The 16,678-nt window shown below is 37.9% G+C and overlaps 1 protein-coding gene and 1 long non-coding RNA gene across 8 annotated transcripts in view; one reads left to right on the top strand and one right to left on the bottom strand.

Annotated features, from left to right (window-relative positions):
- STARD3NL (STARD3 N-terminal like) overlaps nucleotides 1–8,202 on the bottom strand; it is a 48,824-nt gene extending 40,622 nt beyond the window's left edge. For 4 of the 7 annotated variants that reach the window (XM_032286768.1, XM_032286766.1, XM_032286767.1 and 1 more), the window contains exon 1: nucleotides 7,759–8,202. In XM_032286768.1, coding sequence (XP_032142659.1) covers nucleotides 7,759–8,178 — 420 coding nt within the window. In that variant the 5' untranslated portion in view covers nucleotides 8,179–8,202. The remainder of the gene's footprint in view (nucleotides 1–7,758) is intronic. The other 3 variants (XM_032286771.1, XM_032286770.1, XM_032286769.1) reach the window with 1 other exon arrangement.
- Nucleotides 8,103–10,354, top strand: LOC116557327. Its single transcript, XR_004271466.1, has 2 exons — nucleotides 8,103–8,453; nucleotides 8,702–10,354. It is a non-coding gene; the product is annotated as an uncharacterized LOC116557327 (long non-coding RNA).
- Nucleotides 10,355–16,678: the final 6,324 nt, after the last annotated feature.

Genomic DNA, 16,678 nt, shown 5'->3' on the forward strand with positions numbered 1-16,678 from the left:
TGACATGCTGCTCCTGCTTTTCCTTCTGCCATGATTATAAGCCTCCTAAGGCCTCACCAAAAGCCAAGAAATGCTTCCTGTACAGCCTGCGGAACTGTGAGCCAATTAAACCTCTTTTGTTTATAAATTATCCAGCCTAAGATATCTATACCAAGTGACACAAATGGACTAACACAGGAAGTTTTACCATCCTGCCTTTGCGCCAGTCCTCCCTCTGCCTAGAATGCCTTTTCCTTGAACCACCAAACTATCATATTAACAGCAAGAATAAGCCTATTCATTTTCAAGGTAGCTTAAGTATCACTTCCTCAATGAAACTTTCTCTGACCACCTATGTCTAATATATATTTCATATACCTTTCTTTAAGAGCCGTCTTTAAGTCTTTCTTTAAGAAGAGTCTTCTTCTCAGTACTATACTGAAAACTTCTGGAAAACATTCTATATTCTTAGCACCCAAAGAAATGCTTGTCATGTGTCAGGCATTCAGTTAGTTTAAAAATTGCAACTATCACTGTATGAAGTACAAAGTCTGAGTACTTGCTCACTAAAGTTAGACAAACTTACACATATGGTTGGAGTTAAAACGTATTATAGTCTTCCCTTGGTATATGCGCGGAATTGGTTCTAGGACCACCTGCATACATGGGTTCCACTTCCTGTGAAAACTATTTTAGGTCAGGTCCCTGTTTTCTTAAAAAAATTCACATACAACAGGAACCGTACAGTTCAAACCTGTGTTATTCAAGGGTATATTAAACAGGCCAAGCCAAGAATATTTAACCTCCAGATAATTTCATTTACAATGAAATTCTGTCTGTGATTTTACAGATAGAAATCACTACACATGTAGGAACCCATCTAACCCAAACAAATTGACATATTTATTAAACATCTCCCATAAGTAAAACACTATGCTAAATGCTGTGGGGGAAATAAAATGGAAAAGACATGGTCCTGACCAACAATCTTACATAACTGAGTTCTAATTATTTATTACTCCCTTTATCAAGCTTGAACAACTTGAACAAGTTGATAAAGGAGGTAATACAGTTACATACATAATTAAAATCAGAGTAAAAAATAATTCTAGTACAAAGAAGACCAAACTTCAGGTTTGTATGACCAGAAACGCTTAATGAAAGGATGGCCTTAGAAAAAATGAGATTTTCAAAGAAATAAAAAGTCATGTTCCAAGGAAAAGGTAGACTATATTAAAAAAAGAAGCACAAGCAGGTCTGCGAATAGCGAATAGGTGGATAGCCTGGAGAGGCCCACATGAGGGAGCCACAGGAAGTGCAGCTGGAATGGAATGTGTGCACAGAGCACAGATCGCCAGGAAGTCAGCATGGGAGAGTGTGCCTGCCTTTTACCCCAAGGGCATCTGAGGAGGCCAGGGTCCTGTGGACCAGGAAAATGTTTCAAAGGCCAGCAAGGGTTCACTGCTTCTAAAAAGCTGGCAAAGAGCCTCGTTGTTGAAACACAGCAAACATGGACTCCTCTGGTTACTGGCTGTCAACAAAGAGGTATGGTCATGGTTTCTCCAGGATACAGCCAGTCAACCCCAGAAATGATGTTTTCTCAGTGTCCTGTAAAATATCTATTTTAATACCTAGACAAGTGGAGGTCATGAAAGAAATAGTTATGAATAACGCTTTTCAAAATTAGGAAGAGTAAGTAACTTTCGACTGAGTCTGCGGAACATTCAAATTTCAGATTGGGCTGGATGGTCCCTTCTAGTCTGGAAGCCCCACCTAACCCACCCTCATTTCCACAGTCTTCAATGAAGAGGAGCCTTTGCCCTCAAAACAGAATTTACCTCATTTCCTAAATCAAATGAATGCACACTTCCCTGTAACGTCACACTGCTGCAGTCCACACAAAGAAGGCTGCAAGCTGATGGCCTTGGGCCAAATCTTGTCTGTACAGAGGTGATGGAATTTGTCGGCTTTTACAATCTCTCCCTTTTTCTCTCTTTCCTTTCTCTCTTTCTCTTTTTTCCCCTCCCTCTCTCTTTCCCCCCTCTCTCTCTCTCTCTCTTTCTGATGGAGTCCTGTTCTGTCACCTAAGCTAAAGTGCAGTGGTGCAACCACGGCTCATGACAACCTCTGCCTCCTGGGTTCAAGTGCTTCTCCTGCCTCAGCCTCTCGAGTAGCTGGGATTACAGGCACCTGCCACCATGCCCAGCTAATTTTTGTATTTTTAGTAGAGACGGGTTTCACTATGTTGACCAGGCTCGTCTTGAACACAATGTTTCTTAAACACAGAATTAACTGCAATATTAAAGATGTGAGTTTTTCACATAAATAAAATCCAGATTTCATACTACTCTTGAAAGACAGACAATTGTGGCAATACTCCCCCATTTACCAGTCTGCCACCTAGCCACCTCGCTCACTCCCAGCCCTGCCTGGTCCCTGCCAGCATGTATTTTTCCTCCTGGCTTATAAGGTCCGTGGAGCCCTAATAGTTGGTAGCCAGTCTGAGTCAGCTTTGTTGAGTGAGAGCTCAGCAAGAGCATTTCCTCATTTCACATCCCAGTACTGCTGCTTACTAGTTGTGTAACCTTAGACAAGTTACTTAACCTCTCTATGCCTAAATTTCTTCTTCTGTAAAGCAGGGACAATTATACTACAATTTACCTTACAGGGTTGCTGTAAGGAATCAACCAGTTTATATAAAACTGGTTCTCAATGGTGTAGTCAGGGAAGAATGGGGCATTCTGTGCTCTCCCTTCCACACCCCCAAGACCTGAGGCATCTGGCAATGTCTGGAGGCATTCTCACTTGTCATGACTAGAGGAGGTGGCACTAGCACCTAGTGGGTAGCGGCCAGAGATGCTGCTAAACATCCTACGATGCACAGGACAGTCCCACAACAAAGAATTACCCAGCCCAAAATGTCTACAGTGCTGAGGAATAGAAGCCTTGACATAAAGCATTTAGAACAGCTCCTGGCACAAAGAAAGCCTTCTATATGCATCAGTTATTATCACCAATGCCGAAGGCAAGTCTTGGGTGGTGTCCCTCCCTTGGCTAGAGAAAAGTCTAATGCCCTCTGTGTTACCTTTGAGGAATTTAACATATAATTAAAGTATAAAAAGGTACTTGAAATTCTGGTTCTACGTCATTAATTTAATAAGTGCTTAATTTAAAAAAATAATTCTAAGAATATATTTTCCTGAAACAAAAAGCAACCAAGAATATACTTCGGTGAGCAATAATGCAAAATATTTTAAAAGTATACTGTCCTGGAAAATAAAGGACACAGAAACCCATGATTACTGCAACTTACAAGGTCCTGGGCCAAACTCCTCCAAACTCCAGCTTGAACACTGAGGATGCTTGCTAGTGTCACAATACTATTTTGAAAACTGTAACTAGAAAGGAAGAAGAGAAGGGTTTTAAACTAAAGAGCCTACTGAACTTGATATCATACCCATGCCTTATTCAGGAAGATCCTCCAGGCTTAAATAGCTCAGAGTCAGAGATTCCTGGTGAGAGTTAAAGCTTTCATCTTAATTCACCACAAGAGGTATCTTCCAGATCCAGGTCAACTCATAAATAAAGCAAGCAAAACAATCAGAAAGGCCTGAGCTATACTGACACATCGGGTAAGAGGCTGCCAGGAGTTCCAACACAGGACATCAGAACCGATAACAGCCTGCTACAAGTCCCTGAAGCCATGAACCAAGTGTACTGACCAGGCTTCTTAGCCAAGCACTGCAAGTAACACAGGGCTAGTCTCTCTGGGCCTCAGTTTTCTCATCTGTCATATTAAAAAGTAGAAATTGTTGTTACTGTTTTCGAACGTCATAAACACAGAGAACACTGATTTTATTTGTGACAGTGTGCATTCAACATTTATAGCACAAAGACATGAGTTCCTCTCAAAGGACCCCTTGATAATTGCAGAAAGCAGATCCTTAACTAAAACAGAAAAGAGGTTCTGTGGAATCAAAGCTGAGAAAAGCCTAACAGTGTGTCTCTCAAAAAAAAAAATGATAAAAGTGTAAATAAAACAACAGGGCTCTACAATCTGCAAAAAAACTGTATGTATATAACACAAATCGTCAAGTTTTTTAAGCTCTGGTCAACATATATTTTAACACCTGTGTATATAATAGTGCATTACCAAAGATATCAGGATTGGTAACAGGTGTTGAAGAGAGACTCCCAAAAGTGCTAGGAGAAAAGAAGGCTTCTGTTAAAGAGACACAGGAAATGCTTTACTGACAAAGCAGCATTTGAGTGGGCTTAGGTAGAATTTTGGCTGGCTGAAGTTGTCTATCCAGAGGGCATTCCAAGCGCAGCAAGTAATGGCACTGAAGCTGGAAAGCCTAAGGCAAAGACCAGGAGTCCAATTAGGGACACTGGGCACACAGCAAAAGATGGTGGTCAAATCATGATGACCTGGGTCTTCAGAATGTGGGTATTAGTTGCATGAACAATCTTAAATAACAGAGATAGTCAGAATGTCCAGTTTTGTTATTTTGGCCTAAAGAGCACAAAGTTGCTTTTACTTAAACTTAAGGATCTTCCAATATATTTTTTAAAAGATAGTAATTCCATTAAATTTATTGTAAAGAAAAAGATAAGTTCTATTAAGTTACAGGATAGTCAAGAAGACATACAGAAAGTAAATTAAGCTATTTATTAGTCTGTTATTATTCCTCTACCATATTCTACTCATAATTACTAAAATAAGCAAACCTTAGAAATAAATAGTAGGTATTTTAAAATTTTAAGACCATTGTAACAGCTTTCTCAACCATATTAATTTATAAACTGATTTTGACTTATTTTTAAACATAGTACTAAGAAAGAGAAGTTACATTACTGACCTAAGGGCTTTCTCAATTACAGGAGGAAACTCTACTTGCTAAGAGAAACTATGAGTTAGCAAACTCTAGGCAATATTCCCCTACTTCTAACCATAAGGTTAAGGCTCGGAAAACAGTAACACATTTTAAACTCCTTTTCAAACATTTCTAAAATTAAAACAAAAATTTAAAAGTCATTTTTAAACCACAGCTTTCTATTAACAGAAAATGGACTCATCCAGAAAGTTTATATACCTATTCATTGTTTAGAAAAGGGAAGGAAAATAAGGCAAAGGATTATTGTAGCCCAAGAAGAAGCAACGTCTCATCTTTTTAAAATTAACTTTTACAGATTTATGGACAGCAAATTCATGATGTTGAAATATTATATTTTTATCTATACAGAAATATCTTGATAGGGGACTTTCATGAGGAAATATAGCAGAAAAAACACTAGCCTCAAAATGAGCAGGGTGAAAATTTGGTATCAGTTTGGCCATTATCTGCATTATTTTAAAATTCACTGACTTTCTGTGGGCCTCCACAGCCCCAGCTCTAAACTAAGAGTGATGAATCACGTGATCTCTAAAATGCCACATCATAAAACATAATTTTAAGTAATAGAGGCTTGTGGCTACCCAGGGTAGCAAGGTCGGGGGTATGTGGGAATATGGGGGGGTGGGATACAATGAATTAGGCTTTGGAGTAAAGCTAACAGCAGTTCAAATCCAGGCTCCATCAGTAGTAGCTCAGTAGTTGAAGTGTAAGTTTCCTTTACTATCAAAAAAGCCTTAGTATTTTCCTTTGCAACATGTTGGAAGAAATAGAATGTATGTAACATACCTGGCATACCATAGGTACTAAATAAAGGCAAGTGTTATGTTCCTGGTCAGTAATACAAGGTCTAATGCAAAACAATAATCTACTTGCCAATGCAGCTTCCTAGAATTTGGCTTGGAGAAGAGCAGGGACCAACTGCCCTGCTTTCCAAGTGGACGGCAGGTACAGGTAATAAGAAAGAGGATTCACAGTTGGAAGTAGCAAGGATTAAAAGCAGGGAGCTGAAAAAAGCAAAGGCTTTGAGTTCCGCACATAACAATGGAAAGGAAAGGAAACAAACTACATGGGGTAAGGTGCTGCAGGAAACAAGATCTTTTCATTTAAGAGGGCCTCTGGAGAAAAAATACATACACAATGAATTACTGCAATGATCTCATAATGAAAACAAAGCACAAAGTTGGTTAGAGTTTATGAGTATCACTAAAAGAAAACAAGACTTTGCAACATACAAATTATCCTTCCCTTGCCTGCCTGTAATTCTCACATGGGATGCAAGATGATCCAATCCCTGTACACCTCTCCAGTGTCACCTCTGACCACTGTCCCCTCACCTGACCCTACCCTAGGTTCACTCAGCTCCAGCCACATGGGATTCCCTTTGTCCCTGGAACATGCCAAGTTCATTCATCCTTTAGTTCCTTTGCACTGTTTATATCTCCGTAGAAATTTCCAGCCCATTTTCTCTTGGCTTACTCAGCTAAACATTCAGGTATCACCAAAACCGTCACCTCCTCAGGGAGGTCTTCCCTGACCACTCCATTTCTTCACACACCCCAGTCACTCTCAAGCTCCTTACCCAATAATATCTTTTCTGACATTTATTCCTATCTAAACTTATCTTTTTTATTTACATGTTTATTGTATTCTTCATCAAAAGTTAAAATCTTTGAGGGCAGGGGCCTTATCTAAACCGCTCACTACACAATCTCTAACACCTATAACAATGGGTGGCATAGACAGTCATCAGATAAAGTGTCCAATGAATAAATCCAAATGATGTTAATCACCATCCTTCTGTGAACATTAAGATAATATCCCTCAGAGGCTGTTTAATTTCATTTCTTTCACGCCGTTTTAGGCAATGCAATAATGCAGTTTTAAAAGATCAGTGACACAGCTAGATTTTAAAGAGAATGACTTCTACATGCAACATATTGTACATGTTTTCACATTATGAACATTAATAATCCACCACCTTAACTATCAGAATGCATAAATAAAACGATACCATAAGTTGTCTGGTGAGATCCTGCTTCTAGAAAGAGGCGTATGCATAGATGGTACATAGATGGGAATTACCTTTCAGAACTCTTCCTAACAAGGAAATGTAGCAAACTAGACTAATTTGAGTAAAGATTTAATTAGACTCGTTACTCTGTTACCTGCTAAACTTATCCTAACTAGTACTGTGTCAAGTGATGAATTCAGTGATTCCATCTGTGAAACAGAGGACAAATGACATAGTGAACAAAGAAAAGTTCCACAATGTCAACCCATGTTTGAACTAAAAGAGAGAGAGAGAGAGAAAAGAAAAAAAACCTAACCCTAAATCAGAAGTAATCAAGCAACTAAGATTTCACAAAATGGTGAGATATCTATGAATAGGCAAAGCACTGAACTGAAAACACAACGAGAACATTCATGATTCCTGCTTTTATTTTTGTTTTGAACACGACTTTCCTCAATGAATACAAGAGACTCACAACCGCCTGTGTCTGGACAACCCACGCATTACACCCAATCACCAATTCCTGGTCCCTCTGGAGGGCCCATAGCGCCAGCACGAGGTCGACCCCACCGGGGACTCATCTGGGTCCGCAAGCTGGAGGAATGGGGACCACCATCCCTGAATTCCTGCCCACGCCCTGGGAGCAGCTGGGCTCACATTCTGCAACTTCACTTTTGTGTCCATTATGAGCACAGCCTGCCTGGCCCCTCCTCCTCCCCCGGATGCTCGCGCAGGACTCAGTAAACAGAACAGGATCGGGCTATGGACTCCGTTGGCTAGTCTCCTGTGAGCAGCCCCCATGCAAGTCCTCTGACCCGGGGGACTCAGTTTTCCAACCTGTCAAATAGGGGAACAAGAAACCCAGCCTACCTCAACGGGTGGTTCCGGGCCGGCCGCCCCAGGCTGGCCCGGGAACTGCGGCTCCGCGGTCGCGCCCGGGCCTGAGGGGCGGGGCTCGGCAGGGCGGGACCCGGGACACAGTCCACCGGGCAACACACAGCCCACCGCCCGCACCCAGAAGCCCTGGGACCTCCGGACTCGTGACGTCAGCACGCTGACGTCGACGCACAGAACTCGCATCTCGCTCGAGGTACCAAAGACCCGGCTGGGGCCTGAGTGGCTCCTTAGAGGAGCTAACCGATTGGTCAGATGACCTGTTAATCTTTCACTGACCAGTAAACGACGTGGAAAGGAGGCAGAGGGCGGGCCGGCCTGCCTGGAGGATGGGTGGGAAACCTGGGAATCCAGCTTTGAAAGACAGAGCTGGTTGGACTTTCCCGCATTTTGCATCACGTCGGTTTAATAAGCGTTCGCTTCCTCTTCGTCCGCGACTCTGCGCCTTCCGCTTTCCTTCAGTCATTCGCTGGGGGTCTATGCTTCAGCTTGTGGGAATGAGTTTCAGGGCCCCTTGGGCACCTCCTGCTGAACCCTTCAGGAATGAAAACAGAGCATACCATTTCTGTGCCGGTACTCATCCCAAGAGTCACCTCTTCTGTCACCTCCCCCAGACCTATTTAGGACACCCTTTCTCTGCGCTCCTAGTTTGTAACTAACATCTCTAAGAGGTAGTCACATTTAATTATAACTATATGGCTGTTTTCCCACGAAGTTGGGCATCTTTTATTGTTTTATTTAAAATTTAATTAAACTTTTCTGCCAAGAGATGCTGCCGTTATTCACATTTTTAAAAGTACAGAGGTATACAGTGAACATTCTTTGGCTCCCCATTTGCTTATTTTAAATTATACAAATAAGATTATGTACATGCAAAAAAAAGTTTAAACATTACAAATTATGCTTATGTCCCTTTCAGGCACTAATTACAGCCCAGTCCCTAGATGATGACTCCTAGTTCCTGTGCATTTGTAAGTGTACGTGTTATTTTTTTACACTCAGCATTGAGATCTTTCCATATCTATACATAAATCTACCTCATTCTCTGAAAATGCTGCATGCCTTCAGAACCAATATGTGTGTGTGTGTGTGTGTGTGTGTGTATAAAATTAATGTATCATTTCCCCACCCTCAGATATGTTTGGTTATTAATATGAGAATCAGTGCTACCATAAACACATGTGTAAGTGCCTTTTTGTACTTATGTCCAAGTATTCTCTAGAGTACAGATACCAACAAGAGAATGTACTGGATCATAGAGTATGCATGACGTAAATCCTTAATAGAGTTCACTGACTTGTTCCCTTGACTAGTTGTTATAACTCACATTCCTTACCCCTAGTATTTGAGCAATCTTTTCCCTGTATCCTTGCCAAAATTGATAAAATACAATTTAAAAAATATTTCTAAACTGATAGCTGTGAAAACCTTTTAAAGGATAACACATATACAAAATAAGTGAAATAATCATAAGTGCTTGTCTTGGTGACAGTGTGAGCAAACTTGTGTAACAACGCCTCATACCAATATTTTAAATGTTTACCAGCAACATGGAAGCTTTCCTCATGCTCAGTCTTAGTCATTATGTCCCAACACACAAGTAGCCACAATTCTGAATCCTATCACCAAATTAGTTTTGCCTTCTTTTGAATGTTTATAAATAACCATACATAGTATGTGCTCTTATATGGCCCTCTTTGCTTAATACTATATTTGTAAGATTGATGAATATTAAAGAATGTAATAGTTTCATTTTCATTTTTGCATATAATTCGAAAATTTACTTGTCTATTCTACTGTTGTTTGACATTAGGTTATTTAATGTTTGGGGTAATTACAAATGATACTGCTATGAATATTCTAGTAACTGTCTTATGATGCACATAGTTACACATTTGATTTTGGAAGATCCCTAAATGTAGTATTATTCTGCACAGGACATATTTTCAATATACTCAACATTAGTAGACACTGCCAAATGGTTTTTATGTTTTACTAATTTATACATGCACTAACTGTGAATGAAAATTTCAGTTACTCTGCATCTCTGTCAACACTTACTATACTCATTTGTGTTTTGTGTCCTTCCTTTTTCTTCTCCTTTTTAAATGTTATACATTCTGGTGACTATGTAGAGGTGTCACATTGTGGATTTAATTGCCTTTACTCAAGTGTAGCCTCTGGAGTCTCAGAGAAATTGATGGAAACCACTCCTGAGGAAGCCCAGATATTAGACTTACTAGACAAAATTTAAGTCAACTATCTTACGTATACTCAAAGAACTAACAGAAACTATGAACATAAAACCTGAAGGAAACTAGGGGAATGATGTATAAACAAAAGGAAAATACCAATAAAAAGATAGAAATTATCAAAAGGAACCAAATAGGAAATCTTGGGCTTGCAAGTACAATAACTGAAATGAAAACTTCACTTCAGAATTTCAAGAGACAATTTTAGCATGTCAAAGGATGAATCAGTGAACTTGAAGATAAGGAAAATGAGCAAAGCCTAAGGGACCTATGGGACATCAACAAGGATACCAAAATAAATATTACAGAAGTCACACAAGGAAAAGAGAGAGAAAAAAAGAGAAAGTACATTAGAAGAGAAAAATGTCTCAAAATTCTCCAAATTTGGAAAGAAAAAGAGAAAGAATATAATTAAAGTCAGAAATGAAAGTGGAGACATTATATAACCTTATAGAAATAAAAAGGATTATAAGATACAACTGTGAACAGTTGTGTTCTGAAAAATTAAATAACCTGAATGAAAAGGACATGTTCCTGGAAACACACAAATTACCAAAACTAACTCAAGAAAAAATAGGAAATATAACCAGATCTATAACAAATAGATTTAATCAGTCCTTTAAAAACAACTGCAACAAAACCTAAAAAACAAAAGTCAAAGACCAGATGGCTTCACTGGTGAATTCTCCTGGACATTTAAAGAAATAACACCAATGCTTTTCAAATTCTTCCAAAAAATTGAAGAGGAGGGAACATTCCTAACTGATTCTATGAGACTAGTAGTAGTCTCAGTTAGGAATGTTCCCTCCTCTTCATCCAAAGCCAGATGAAGACACCATAAGAAAAAGAGAGACCAATATTCCTGTAGGAATGTAGACTCAAAATTCTCAACCAAATATCAGCTATTTGAGTCCAAGAGCATATTAAAAGATTATACACTATGATCAAGTGGGTTGTATCCTAGGAATGCAAGTGTGTTCAACAAAAGAAAATCAGTTGATTTAACACATTGTAATAATAAAATGAAAGAAACCATATGATCACGTCAGTTGACACAGAGCATTTGAAAAAAATCAACATTGTTTCTTAATAAAAACACTCTGAAAAATAAGAAGAGAAATTCCTTAACCCACACCTAACATCATACTCAATAGTGAAGTAAAGAAAGCTTCCCCCCACGATCAAGAATAAGACAAGGATGCCCCCTTTTACCACTGCTTTCAACATTGTACTGGAAGTTCTAGTTAGCGCAGTTAGGCAAGGAAAAGAAATAAGCATACAGATTAGAGAGGAAGAAGTAAAACTATCTCTATTCAGAGACAGCATGATCTAGGAAATCCCAAGGAATCTGAAAAAAACAAAAACCACACAACTAGAACTAATAAATTAGTTTAGCAAAGTTGCAGGTACAAGATCAACACGAATCTCAGTTGTATTTCTATGCACTAGTAATGAACAAGCTGAAAAGAAAATTAAGAGAATGTCATTTATGCAAGTGTTCAAAAATTATATTTTTGAATATAATTTATAATTTTTGAAATAAATTTAAACAATGAAAGACTTGTATACTGAAAACTAAAAATCATTGCTAAAAGAAATTTAATACCTAAATAATTGGAATTGCATATTGTATTCAAGAGATTGAAGACAATATAGTTAAGATGGCGATACTTCTAAACACCATTGTTAAATAATCAGGAGGCCATTGACCTGATGCTGTCTCCATACTTTGAGCTCCTTCATAATGTGTTGCAGTCTAACTTAGTACATAAAGAAACAACTTGGGAGTCAGATCTTTGTAACACATAGCCTGATCTTAACAAATCACAGGCAGCCAACTGATGAGACCATGTCCATGTCAGTCAGATGTCTAGCTCTAACCAACTGAGCTATTTCTGCACTTTACATCATGTTCTGTCTATACTCACTGCCCATGTTGCACAGTGGAGCTCTGAGCCTCTTCTATTCTGAATGCTGCCTAATTCATGAATCTTTCTTTGCTCAAATGCTATTAAATTCAATTTCTCAAAAATTTTTCTGTTACTATCATCGGCAGATGCAGTGAAATCTCTGTCAAAATTTCAACGGCCTTTGTACAAACAGGGAAAACAATAATTTTAAAATAGCCAAACAATCTTGAAACAAAACAAAGTTAAAGAATTCATATATTTTTACTTAAAAACTTACAAAGAAGCTATGGTAATCCAGAAGGTGTGACACTATTATATGGAGACATATAGATCGTTGAGAGACCAGAAATAAACCCATACAACTATTTCCAGTTGATTTTGAACAAGGGCATCAAATGGAAAAATGGTAATCTCACCAACAAATGGTGTTAGTGCAACTGTAAATACATAAGCAAAAGAATGAAATGAGACCACCTACCTTACTCCATTTACAAATATTAACTCAGAATAGGCCAAAGAATAAATACCAGAGCTAAAACCATAAACTGTTAGAAGAAAACTTAGGGGTAAATCTTGGTAAATCTTTGGATTTGGCAATGGATTCCTTGGTAGCAGAACAAAATCATAAACATCAACAACAAAAATTTTGCTATTAACTGTACTCATCAACATTAAAAAGGCTTTGCATCAAAGAACATTATCAAGAATATGAAAAATCAATCTACAGAATAGAAGAAAACATTTGCAAATCTAACTGATAAGGGTCTAGTATTCAGAATATATGGAGAACTCCTCAACTCAATAACAAAAAGACAACAAAGCTAAAAGGAAAATAAACAGAATAGACATTTCTTCAAATAAGATATACAAATTGCCAACAAAACATGCAAATACAATCAAAATCATTAGTCAATAGGGAAATGAAAATCAAAACCACAATGGAGTACTATTTCACCGCCACTAGAATGACAAGAAATTGGAATCCTTGTGCATTTCTGGTGAGAATGTAAATAGGGAGGCTGCTATGAAAAATATTTTCGTTATTCATCAAAAAATTAAACATAGATTTACCATATGGCTTATAATTTTCATTATATACCCAAAAGAATTAAAAGCATATACTCAAACAAGTGTACGTACACATATGTTCATAGTATCACCATTCAACAAGAGCCAAAAGTTGGAAACATCCCAAATATACATCAACAGATTAATGGACAGAAAAAACATATGATGTATGCATACAGTGGAATATTATTTAGCATAAAGAGGAACAAAATGCTGAAACTTGCTACAATGTGGTTAAACGTGAACATTATGCAAAATGAAAGAAACCAGACACAAGAGATTACATATTTTATGATTCCATTTATATGAAATATTCAGAATAGGTAAAGCCGTACAGACAGAATACATATTGGTGCTTATCAGGGTCTGGGAATAGGGGGAGGATGGGAGAAAGTGCTTACGGGATAAGGGGTTTTCCTTTGGGGTGATGAAAATATTTTGGAACTAGATGGAAATGGTAGCTGTACAACATTTGAAATACACTAAGTAAACACTAATGGATTGTTCACTTTCAAATGGTTAAGTTTATGTTATGTGAATTTCAACTCAATTATAAAACATTAATTTAGTGGCCCAACCACTACAAAAAAAAAATGTGTTCAGAAGAGGTTTTTTCTCCTTCCCAAACTTCCATGGACTGAGGTAGAAGTGAGATCTATAGATATTGTAAATATGAAAGAACTGTCTAAATTACTTGAAATATTTGCAATGTTCCACTTAAATTATGACAGTGTAAAAATTGAAATTACTAGGGAAAGTTCTACCATTATATCCCTAATTCATCTGCCACTCACCCTGCCACTTTGCATTTTAAACTAGGTTTACCTTTTGTTTGCTGCTCCAGAACTGGGGCTTAGAAATATTTGTTGAATAAAATGATGCAATTAACATACTAGTTTATAATTTCTTGAAAATACAATAATTCTTTCAAATCCATTCTCTATACAGCCCCTACTGAATCCATATGAGACTGATGAAAGCCTGAAGTTTTGCAAGAAAAACCTTGATAAGGGAAATCAGTAATACCCATTAGGGTAGATGGAAAAGGAGTTTTAAATATTTAATCTATTAAAGAAGTAGAATTGACAAAAGCTGACAATTACCTTTGTTTGGGAAAATAAAGGGGTGGGGAAATGTTGATTGGTTAAGCAATTTTGACATTAACTTAAACCAGGAATTCAGGAGGAAGGCTATAAACTCACTCTTGAACAGTTCATGTCTGAGATAGGTGTAGTTCATCTGGATGTTTAGAAGACAACTAGATGATAAACCTGGAGAGCTGGGGAGAGACATCATCATGTGTATGGGGAGAGTGCACAGATTGAAAAGGAAAGAGCACCAATGGTAGAATCTTGGGAATACCATTATTTAGAGTAGGCCGAAGCAGAAGAGACCAAAAGGAAACATGGACATGGTGAACTCAGGTCAGAGAAGAAACAGAGAGAGAAGTCATGGTTGACTAGAAAATATAGTGTCCTGAATGTGAAGTGATAAAGATTTTAAATCAAGTAATAAGTGATATGGAGCAAAAATTAAGAGAACACAGAATAGAAATCCTAACAGAATGACACGAATATTTGAATATTTACTTAAATAGACCAATTGCAGTTTTAATCTTCAAAGATATAAGTGATATAAAGCAGTAAGATAGTAAGTGGAAGAAGGAGAAAGACAAGCATTATGGGAAAAAATGGAGGGAGCAATGTGTGAGTCTACCATTAATTCAATCTTGACTGCATGTAAATTCCTATAGAACTTACTGAAAATTCAACTTCAACTGCAGCAATATAACTATCAGAAGTGGAAAAGACAGAGCTAATGATGATTTATGAGCCCAGAGCTAATGTTAGAGCTTTGTAGAACTTTGCCAACCCAAACCATCAGTAAATTTGGTCATTTCCATCCTATTCTCTCCTTCTCTGAGGGATTTGATTGCATTATGGTGAAGCAGTTTAGCTCACTGCGGTCTGTCATGTGACACAGGACCACAACTCCCATCTGAATCCTCTCCTGCTTCACTGAGTGAGTCAAGACAGCCAGGAAGGAGGCACTCTCTGCCACTGTGACTCACCATGCATGGGACTGAGCTGGTGTACCGGGGAGGGAGCTGCTGCATCTCTCTGACTTGTGGACCCAGTGTTAGCCAAAGCTGGTCAAACCACCAATTCCACACTTCAAATTAGGCCTCTGACTTGCAAAGCTGCCAAGAAGTCATACAGAGGTCATTGGTCTATTCTTCCCAGCTATGTTTGTAAAGATTTCACACAGTTTATGTTGGCAAGAAGATGCTCCTGAAGATTCTAGTGGTAACGTGTGAGGAAGGGCCAACATAATGGCAGAATATCCAGGAAAGCAATGTTTACAGTTTTCATTAATTAATTTTCAAAGGGAGCTATCCATATTGCCTTTTGGACTTATTGGGGGTTTTCTTAGTCTTTTTGTAAGCATGTGAAACCTGATGCTGATTCTGCGTTTAAAAAAGAATTGTTAGTAATTCTTAACTTTTGGCAGCAAAATATTGCTATAGAAGTTTCTCTATAAAATTATGCTATCCATAAAAGTTGCTTTTTTTAAAAGAAAAATAATACAAATGATGAAATTATAATAATCAATATTCATTTGTGGTGAACTCACTCACTATAGGCAGAAACTGATAGAGTTACTAAGGAACTTTTTGTTTGTTTTAAAAATTAGCCTGTTTAAAATTTTAGGGAAAAGGAAATTGGACCCATATGACTCTCTCCCTCCCTCTTTTTCTTCCCTTCCCTTCCTTCCTTTCTTCCTTCCTTCCTTCTTTCCTTCTTTCCTTCCTCTTTTCTTTCTTCCTTTTTTAGCTACAGAGGAAAGAAAATTTAGAAAAATAGTTTTCACACCTGGCTGTATTATCAATGCTGGATTCCAACAGTTTCAAAAAAAGTTTTTCTTTCACAGAAGTTCACTAAAACTGGTTATAACAAAGTAGATAGTACTTAGACCAATTACCTATATGAAATAAACTTGCATGACATGTTCATTTCAACTTTTCACTTTAAAAATACATCACTCACATAAGTGACGTAGGAATACATTCTTCTTGCATAAATGTGTAGTGTGTGTAGAGTGAAAATCTTTTCCAGTCCCTCCCCAAAGATGATTACTGTTAACTCTCTAGGTGCAGCCTTTATAACTTTCTCTCTGTATTAACATTGTATACATTAGTCTTTTAAAACAGTATACTGAACAGGTAAAACACATAAGCTATAATTTTAAAACATCTGTACTTTTGTTTCCTATAGTCGCCTTAAACAAGCTAAGTAGGATTTTTTTTTTTTTTTTGACCAATGGGGATTAAAACTGGGCATGTGTATTGACTCTTCTGTTCATTCCTAGCTCACTCTAAGTTGTAAACTATAGTCCTATACCAGAAATTTGAATGCCTAGTCTTTTATATTGATCAGCACTTCATTCTCCTCTCAGAGGAAAGCTATCCTCTTTCTTTCAGCTACGTCCTTTGCATATAGACATCTTGCTGCTGGATAAAAGCATGCTGTCTTTTTCTCCTGTCTTTCCAACTAGCTTCCTTCCCCACTCTCTGACAGTGATAGTTGATCCCAATTAAAGTTGGAGCTGGAGGGATGGAGAATGGAGGAGAAGAAGTCGTCAGGGAGAGAGTCAGGTAGGAATGAT

The sequence above is a fragment of the Sapajus apella genome, unplaced genomic scaffold, assembly GCF_009761245.1.
Source record: "Sapajus apella isolate SASKATOON/1434 unplaced genomic scaffold, GSC_monkey_1.0 scaffold19, whole genome shotgun sequence".
Classification (NCBI taxonomy): domain Eukaryota; kingdom Metazoa; phylum Chordata; class Mammalia; order Primates; family Cebidae; genus Sapajus; species Sapajus apella.